Consider the following 9,424-nt stretch of genomic DNA (forward strand, 5'->3'; position numbering starts at 1 on the left):
CAGGCGCTTCACAATGCTTGCTAAATCCCACCTGTACACAACAGGCGCTTCACAATGCTTGCTGCCTCCTTTCTAAGTGCTATTCATTGGTCCTCACATGCAGGGAGGAATCTTATACTCTTCCGGGGCCCTGGGGAACTAGGCCCCCAGGCACACAGCGCCATTTAGGGTATGCTGCTCAGAAGAGGGGGCGGCTGCTCACCTCGCGAAGACAGGAGTCCCGCTGCTTGCCCAGGTCTCGGGCGTGCTCTTGCAGCCTCCTCACCTCCTGGGCATGGGCTGCAGCAGCCTCCTCCAGCTGGGCCCGTAGGTCCCGCAGCTCGGACGTCAGAGCGTTCACGGTGCTCTGGGACAGAGGGGCTCCTCAGACTTGGTCCTGCTGTGTCCCCAGGCCCTGGCTGCTCCCAACCTGCTCGGTGCACTGTCCACTTTCAGCTCTAAACAAGGCCCCTCCCGCTGGCCTGCTGGACCCTCTGCCAACCCCTGGATGCATCGTGAGTGCTGCCCGTGTAGCCAGGCTCTCCCTCAGGCCCAAAGGATTCATCAGGGCAGGGCTGAGCCACCTCCCTCAGATGGGGGCTCCCAAAGGAAGGGCTAAACCTCCTCTCCCACAGCCTGGAAGCTTCTCCAGGATGGGGCCATGCCTCCCCGTGGTGGGGCCTCCTCAGCCAGGGATGTGCCTCTCTATGAGACAGCAGCCCAGCTGCCCAGCCCGCCCTACCCGGTCCTGCTCCTGCCGGCTCTGGGCATCTCGTTTCTGCCGCTCCATCTCCAGGGAGATGGTGGCCAGGCTGTGCCGTGTACCCATCAACTTCTCTGACAGCGCCGTCTTCTCAGACTCCTTCAGAGACAAGGCCTGGGCAGAGGCAGGGGACAAAGGGCTTAGGGGATGGGCTGGTCCTGGGGGCATGCTCAGGCTTCTTCCTGCCTGGGAAATGTGCCCACTGGGGGCTTAGAGGCCTGAGTGTACCACCGCAGGTGGACCCAGGGCAGATGTGCAGCCCTGGAAGAGGGCACAAGGGCAGTCACAAGAATCCCGGACGTGGATACCACTCATGGAGCTCACTGACCCGCCACAGCACCCTGACAGCAGAGTCTTTCATTCTACCCATTTTACAGATGAGGAAACTAGACTCAAGGAGGTAAAGCGACTCACCCAGGTACACAGCTAGTGAGGAGAGGAGATGGGCACAGTCTGCCCTGTCTCCGTTACGTTATGGGAAAGTTAGGGACTTGTTATTTGTGGGGACGGATCAGCTGATGCCTGTGGGCATCGTGGGGACTGCTCAGAAGGCAGCCCTGAGGATCCATGCCCGGCCTGGGTGGGACGAGGCATGGGAGAATACGGAACAGCTTTCCTGGTGTCACAACTGTCACTGTCACTCAGAGAGTGCTCACTGTGTACCAGGCATGGAGCACAGCAAGGCCTCACGAACCCTCTTCTAATCCTCCCATCCTGCAGGTGAGGAAACAGAGGACCCCAAGAAGGCAGTGGCCTGCCCCAGGGCTCTTAGCTGCCATGTGGCGGAGTGGGGTCCACCCCAGAACAGGAGCAGCTCAGAGAGCAGCAGAGGCCACGCCAGGGCTCACGAACCTGCTGCTTCTCGCTCTCAGCCAGGAGGAGGCCCTCGTCGCGCTCCTGCTGCAGGGTAGCAATCTCCTCACTCAGCTCTTCCTTCTCGGCCTCCAGCCGGGCCAGCAGCTCCTCCTGCTCACGCTGCAGCTGACTCTGCAGCTGGGCCCGCTCAGCCTCCAGCTCCCGCCATGCTGCCTCCTAGGGGGCCAGGACCGGACACATGTGACACACCAGGAGGGGCCCAGGCAGACCCCCCAAGACATCAGGGCAGCAAGAGCCATCTGGCCCCCATACCCTCAGCGACAGGGAGGGTGACCAGGTAACTACAAGGGGGTGACGGAGACACGCCAGGGCTTTCTGAAAGTGCCAAGGAGCAGCAGTGGGCTGGCCTGGTGGTCCCAACGTGATCCCGAGGAGGGACAAGCAGCTGTCAGCCAGGTAGAGAGAAAAGACAAAGAACCCCAGGCCAAGAGCACAGCCCCTGGAAAGGCCTAGAGGATGCAGGGTGCAGAGGGAAACGGGACGCAGTGAGCCACAGTGCCAGAGCCCCAGGCAGTGGCCGGGCCAGGCCAGGCCATGTGGGCCACAGGGATTCTAAGGACAGTGAGGGGAGTGGGAGAGAGGACTCCAGCCAAGGTGACAAGGAGCAATCTGATTTTTAGCTTAGGGGATGTTCCAACAGCTGTGGAAGAGGGACTGGGGTTGGGATGGAGGGTAGTTAGGATTGGCTGTGACGAATGAATGGGGTCAGGGGTTGCCAGAGGAGCTGGAGAGAACACAGACTAGGGGACATTAATGAGGCCAAGCCAGGCAATGCAAAGGGCAAGAAGAGCAAGGGGGAGGTCACAGGAGTTTAGATCCCTGGGGACTGGAAAGGCGGGCAGGCAGAGCCCACAGGCAAAGAGCAGCCCACCTGGGGAGCCCAGGGGCAGGTGCCTGCCTTTTTTTCTTTCTTTCTTTTTTTTTTTAAATGGAGTCTTGCTCTGTCGCCCAGCCTGGAGTGCAGTGGCGTGATCTCCGCTCACTGCAAGCTCAGCCTCCTGGGTTCACGCCATTCTCCTGCCTCGGCCTCCTGAGTAGCTGGGACTACAGGCACCCGCCACCATGCCTGGCTAATTTTTTTGTATTTTTAGTAGAGATGGGGTTTCACCGTATTAGCCAGGATGGTCTCGATCTCCTGACCTTGTGATCCGCCCATCTCGGCCTCCCAAAGTGCTGGGATTACAGGCATGAGTCAGCACGCCCGGCCAAGCTGCCCCTTCTTTAAGAGCTTCACCGTAGCTCATGCCTGTAATCCCAGCACTTTGGGAGACCGAGGCAGGTGGATCACGAGGTCAAAAGTTTGAGACCAGCCTGAGGAACATGGTGAAATCCCATCTCTACTAAAAATACAAAAATTAGCCAGGCGTGGTGATGCGTTCGTGTAATCCCAGCTAGTCAGGAAGCTGAGGCAGGAGAATCGCTTGAACCCAGAAGGTAGAGGTTGCAGTGAGCCGAGATTGCGCCACTGCACTCCAGTCTGTGCAACAGAGCGAGACTCCATCTCAAAAAAGAAAAGGAGGCCGGGCGCGGTGGCTCAAGCCTGTAATCCCAGCACTTTGGGAGGCCGAGACGGGCGGATAACGAGGTCAGGAGATCGAGACCATCCTGGCTAACAAGGTGAAACCCCGTCTCTACTAAAAAATACAAAAAAATTAGCCGGGTGAGGTGGCGGGTGCCTGTAGTCCCAGCTACTCGGGAGGCTGAGGCAGGAGAATGACCTGAACCCAGGAGGCAGAGCTTGCAGTGAGCTGAGATCCGGCCACTGCACTCCAGCCTGGGCGACAGAGCAAGACTCCGTCTCAAAAAAAAAAAAAAAAGAAAAGGAAAAAAGAGTTTTATCGCCACCTGCTGGAGAAGCATGATAACAACCACCCAAGGCCATGGGGCCTGCAGGGTGCATGGCATCCCCTGGAGCCATGCAGTCATAGGCTGCACCTCTGTCGGAGGTAGCCCTGTCTAGGATTTGGTGGCTCAGGGCTCCTGTCCTGAGGGCCACTCTGGAGAGCATGCCAGTGCCAGCAATAATAACTTATGGCGCATTTGCTAAGTACCAGTCACTATGCTCAGCCCTCTATGCGGATGGTCTCAGTTCATCCTCAATACCTTCCACTATCCTGTCCCTATTTCTACAGGTGGGGAAATGAAGGCACAGACACCTTGGGTAGCATCACCAGTAAGTGACCAAGATTACATTCAAACCCACGCAATGTAACCCCAGAGTCAGTGTTCTAGTAACTTCCCTGGCCCCTTGCCTTTCTATATACTCAGGTCTGAGTGGCCCTTCATATGCAAACAGTACTTAGCAAATGAAAGTGCTTTCCTGCTGTATGTTAGGTCAGCATTTCCCAAATGTGGTTGTGGACCCTCTGCATCAGGATTACCAGGGCTAGACCAGATTTGGGACCTGGGAATCTGCATGTCTAATAAGGACCACAACCTCCCCCACTGCCCGCACCCCAAGTCCTCCCAGCTGTCCCCAGGGCCCCCACAACAGAGAGGAAGGAAGTCCCATTTCACAGATGTAGAGACGAAGGCAGAGGAAGAACGACGATGAGACACTGGCTCTGAGGCCTGCCCACCCCTCCCCAGCTGCCTGAACCTTTTCGCGCTGGAGTCGCTGCAAGTCCTCCTCGTGGGCTGCCCGCTGCTCCCGCAGAGAGGCCTGGGCCTCCCGCTCAGCCTGCACCAGCTTCTGGGCCATCAGCTCCTTGTCTAGACTGGCTTTCTCCTGTGTAGCTATTATTTGCTGCCGCAGGCCCGCCAACTCCCCTGCACAAGAGGAATGGAGGAAAGGGCAGGGTTGGGTTCAAACTTTTCCTTGGGCCAGCAGACTTAGGCCAGGTGAGCCACATAGGCAAAATCCCAGAGGCAGAGGGCCTGCCTGGCAGCTAGTTTGGGTCCTCTTGAAGAATTGGCTTGCCCTCTCTGGGCCTCAGTTTCCCTATCTGCTACATGGGCCCACTGGCCCTGACCCCTTTCCTGCCTACCTAGAATGGCATTAAAGGCATAAAATGACTGATAAGAAGGCCTCCCAAATGGGAAGGATGCCAAAGATATAACAACCCTAGGCCAGGCGCAGTGGCTCACACCTGTAATCGCAGCACTTTGGGAGGCTGGGGCAGGTGGATCACCTGAGGTCAGGAGTTCGAGACCAGCCTGGCCAACATGGCAAAACCCTGTCTCTACTAAAAATACAAAAATTAGACAGGTGTGGTGGTGGGCGTACGTTGTTACAGCTACTTGGGAGGTTGAGGCAGGAGAATCGCTTGAACCAGGGAGGCAGAAGTTGCAGTGAGCCGAGATTGCACCATTGCACTCCAGCCTGGGCGACAAGAGCGAGACTCTGTCTCAAAAAACAAACAGGCTGGGTCCGGTGGCTCATGCCTGTAATCCCAGTAGTTTGGGAGGCCGAAGCAGGTGGATCACCTGAGGTCGACAGTTCGAGACCACCTTGACCAACATGGTGAAACCCTGTCTCTACTAAAAATACAAAATTAGCCAGGCGTGGTGGCACATGCCTGTAATCCCAGCTACTTGGGAGGCTGTGGCAGGAGAATTGCTTGAACCCGGGAGGCGTGGAGGTTGAGGTGAGCCGAGATCATGCCATTGCAATCCAGCCTGGGCGACAAGAGTGAAACTCTGTCTCAAAACAAACAAACAAAAAACAACCCTATTACTGACTCAGCACTAACTATAGGTTAAGCACCCAGCTAAGTATTCTAGATATAACTTCATTTTGTCTTCATAACATGCCTGGGTAGTTTATCCTCATCCCCATTTAACAGATGATGAAACGGAGGCTCAGAGGAGATCAGCAGCGACTTCCCAAAGCCGCACAGCTACACATAAAGCATCTCCTTTAATGACTGACATAAACATGCCTGTCAAACGTTAACTATCAGTATTAATGGAAATGACTACAGGAAATGGAAATGGTATAGCCACTATCTAAAAACCATCTCCCGGGTTGGAAATCCCTTCCTGGTTCTGTCTGGCTCAGGTGTACATGGACAGGAAAATTAATTTCCATGACCCAAGTAGGTGCTTAGTTAATGTTAGGTGAGCAGAAAGAAGCCCTGAGTTCAGACACTGGATGGGAAACGGTGTAGGGAAGCGGGGCTGGGATTTGGGGACCAAGAGAGTCATCTGAAAACCACAGAGAACTCGACTTTCTAACAGGCCTGATGAGGGATGAACTGTAGTTACTGTTGACTCAGCCAGGCACCATGCCACGGCCTTACACGCTTTTCCCACGTCATCCTGGCAATAGGCTTAGAAGGTGGGCACTGACACCTCTAATAATCAGATGAGGAATCTGCAGCCCAGAGAGGAAAGGGGCTTACTCAAGGGAAGGTTAGGTCTAAGTGGTGGCACAGGACTAGAACCCAGACCAGCCAGACTCCTACTCCAGTGCTCCCAACTTCTGTGAGACCCCAGACCCTGGGAGGTTGCAGTCTGGGCTGGAGCCTGGTGTTCCCCCCAAGTCCCCAGCCCCTCGTACCAGTAAGGGTCTCCTTGGCCAGCAGCAGGGCCTGCCCCTCGGCTTCCAGATGCTCCCGGCGGGCCTCAAGCTGGGCCAGCTGCCGCTGCACCTCAAACAGGCTGCCCTCCAGGGCTTCCTTCTCCAAGCTGCAGCACATACAGTCCCTGAGGCCCTGGGACTCAGCCTCCCTGGCCCCAGGAAACTGTGGATCTCAGGGAGTGGCCAGGCATGGGCCAAGTGCCAACCTACCTGCCTGGCCAGGTCCACACTCCCTGGGGAAGCCTGAGCCACAGCTAGGACGTGTTGGCAAGCCAGACTCCTTGGTAACTGCCCCTGGGGGCCCATGCCTGGGTGTGGCTGGTCATGGTGTGGCCCCGGGAGGACCCCCCAAGGCAGGTTGGGCAGAGCCCAAGGCCTTACCGCAGGCGTGTGGCCTCCTCTGACAGGGTCCTGCCTTCACGCTCCGCAGCCGCCAGCTGCACAGCCAGGCCAGCGCGCTCCTTGGCTAGCGCCTCCTTCTCCCGGGCCGCTCGCTCCAGCGCCTCCACCTGCCGCTGGGCCTCCCGCTGGGCCTGCTCCAGCTCCTGCTCCCGCCCGCTCAGCTGCCGGGAGAGCTGGCCCCCACCCAGAGACCTGTCTCTTATACACATCTGTCTCAAAAAACAAACAGGCTGGGTCCGGTGGCTCATGCCTATAATCTCAGCATTTTGCTGGTGGATCACTTGAGGTCAGGAGTTCAAGACTAGCCTGGCCAACGTGGTGAAACCCTGTCTCTACTAAAAATACAAAAATTAGCTGGGCATGGTGGTGCACGCCTGTAGTCCCCACTACTTGGGACGCTGAGGCAGGAGAACAGCTTAAACCCCAGAGGCGGAGGTTGCAGTGAGCCCAGATCATGTCACTGCACTCCAGCCTGGGCAACAGAGCAAGACTCTGTCTCAGAAAAAGAAAAAAAACAAAACCAAAAAAAACGAGGGCCCTCACTCAGCTTTGGGACTAACAAGTAACAGAACCCTTGTATTATGCTAAACTTGCAGAGAAGTTGAATATAGAAAACAGACACAAGTGTAGCTGCTCAGCAGGCCTCAAGGTGGAGACCTGCACCCTGCTCCTTGCACCCCCTGCCCCATCCTCTAGAGGCCCCTCCCAGAAACCCAGGGGCTCCAGGATAGACACTGCATGAAGGTCATTGGATCCTTCAAATCCTAAGGTCTCTTCCAGATGTGATGTTCCCAAAAGTCTAAGATTCCAATTCTAAAAGTCTTGACCTCTTATTAATCTGTATCATTATTATTATCATTATTATTATTTTGAGATGGAGTCTCACTCTGTTGCCCAGGTTGGAGTGCAGTGGCACCATCTCAGCTCACTGCAACCTCTGCCTCCTGGGTTCAAGCGATTCTCCTGCCTCAACCTCCCGAGCAACTGGGACTACAGGCACCAGGTACCATGCCCAGCTAATTTTTTGTAGAGATAGGGTTTCACTGTGTTAGCCAGGATGGTCTTGATCTCCTGACCTTGTTATCCATCCGCCTCAACCTCCCAAAGTGCTGGGATTACAGGTGTGAGCCACTGTGCCCGGCTAGCCCCATGTTACAGATGGGGCAACTGAGGTATGGGGAGGTTGGGCAGCTTGTCCAAGGTCCCCAGCTAGCAGAAGTGGGGCTGGATTTAACCCAGAAGCAGGCTCCAGAGCCTGTGACTTAACCCAGGACTGGATGCCAGGGGCTGGGAGCCCGGCCTGCCCCACATGCTGTCCACACCGCCCCCACACACGGCTTGGCCTACCTGCGCTAGCTGCTCCTGCAGCCGGCTGCGCTCATGGCGCAACGTGGGGAGTTGCTGCTCCAGCGCCTCCTGGGCCTGCTCCGCCACACGTAGGGAGCCCTCCAGGCCCTGCCGTGCCACCTCCTGCTCCAACCGCAGCTCCTCCAGCCGCTCCTGCTCTTCCCGCGCCACTGTGGCCTCCTGCTCTGCCTGCCGCTGCCGGCCCTGCAGGGCGGCCTTTTCTTCCTCCAGCTGTGGGCCGGGTACGAGTGGGGCCTCATGAGCAGGGCGCCCCTCCCAGGACCAGGATGCCTTCTCCACCCACCTACCACCCACAATAGCCCAGGGGAGGCTCCAAGGGAATAAGGGACAGTGCCCTTGGGTGTGTGGGACGCTGGGGAGGGGGAGATGAGGGCCCATGGAGCTTCTGTGCTTTGACGCCTAGAGAGGATAGACAGACAGACGGAGACAGACAGAGAACCAGAGACAAAAAAGGAGGCAGCGGCCAAGACAGGTGCAGGGCTGGGCCCAGGGTGCCTCACTGAGTGGAGAGGACGGGTGGGCAAGGCAGGTGCGCCTGCAGGTGCACAGCGTACCTGGGCAACAAGGCGGTTCAGATCCAGCTTGTCCTGAGCAAGGCTCTCGTTGAGGGCGCTCAGCTTGGACAGGGAGTCCTGCAGGGAGGCCTCCTCTGCCCTCAGCTTGGTCATGGAGAGCTCGAGCTCCACGCGGCCAGCCTCAGCCTGCAGAGTCAGGCCCTCAGAGATGACGAAAGGCAGAAAGGTCGGGAGGAGGTGAGGAGAGACAAGAAGAGACCCAGAGAGATGGACCCTCGGAGACAGGGGAGGGGAGACAAGGAGGGGACGCAGCGTGAGATGGAAAAAAAATCACCGCAGAAAGCCTGCTGCTTATGGAGCCATTGAAAAGCCACACAACACAGAGCTGTGCAAAAATAGCTCAAGCTGCAGGGCAGGACCAGAGTTCAGAGGATCCCCTGAGTAGGGTCTAGGGATAGCACTGCTCAGAGCCCAGGCTGCAGCGGACAAGGCCAGCCCCCCCGCCAAGGACTCTCTGGGCTGTAGCCCCAACTCTCAGGCCCCAGGAGCTGAGTCTCAGGCACTGGATGACCCTGAGCTTTAGGCACTGCCCCCAAGAGCATCTACAAGAGCAGGGATATGGCCATAAAGAGAGGTCAACCCACTTCTACCTGGGACCAGAGGTCCAGAGGTCTGTGGCCTGCAACAAAGATCAGCCTGTATCCAGAAGGAAGGGGTCAGTCTGTGACCAGGCTCAGAGGTCTGCCTGACACTGGGACCAGTCCATGCCAGAGCGAGAAGTCTTGGGGCTGGGGGTCAGAGGTAGGTTTGTGGTTGTGCAGCAAACAGGGACCCACCTTGGTCAGCGCCTCGGCCACCTCGGCCTTCTCGGCCTGCAGCATGTCCCGCTGCAGCGTGGTGCGGCTCAGCGCCTCCCTCACCTCCACCAGCTCCTTGGCCAGGACTGAGCGCTTCCCTTCCAGCTGCTCTAGTTGTCTATGGCTGCGGGACAGAGGGCGG

General features: G+C 57.3%; 1 protein-coding gene across 1 annotated transcript in view; it reads right to left on the reverse strand.

The window, feature by feature from the left end:
• Window positions 1–9,424, reverse strand: part of CROCC (ciliary rootlet coiled-coil, rootletin) — a 54,991-nt gene that overhangs the window by 22,269 nt on the left and 23,298 nt on the right. The window contains exons 13-21 of the mRNA XM_011998476.1: window positions 9,262–9,406; window positions 8,465–8,611; window positions 7,890–8,120; window positions 6,522–6,715; window positions 6,120–6,247; window positions 4,218–4,387; window positions 1,595–1,774; window positions 722–856; window positions 203–346 (exon numbers count right to left, since the gene is read on the reverse strand). Of these exons, the coding sequence (XP_011853866.1) occupies window positions 203–346; window positions 722–856; window positions 1,595–1,774; window positions 4,218–4,387; window positions 6,120–6,247; window positions 6,522–6,715; window positions 7,890–8,120; window positions 8,465–8,611; window positions 9,262–9,406 (1,474 nt within the window). The remainder of the gene's footprint in view (window positions 1–202; window positions 347–721; window positions 857–1,594; window positions 1,775–4,217; window positions 4,388–6,119; window positions 6,248–6,521; window positions 6,716–7,889; window positions 8,121–8,464; window positions 8,612–9,261; window positions 9,407–9,424) is intronic.

Source organism: Mandrillus leucophaeus, unplaced genomic scaffold (genome assembly GCF_000951045.1).
Source record: "Mandrillus leucophaeus isolate KB7577 unplaced genomic scaffold, Mleu.le_1.0 Scaffold571, whole genome shotgun sequence".
Taxonomy (NCBI): domain Eukaryota; kingdom Metazoa; phylum Chordata; class Mammalia; order Primates; family Cercopithecidae; genus Mandrillus; species Mandrillus leucophaeus.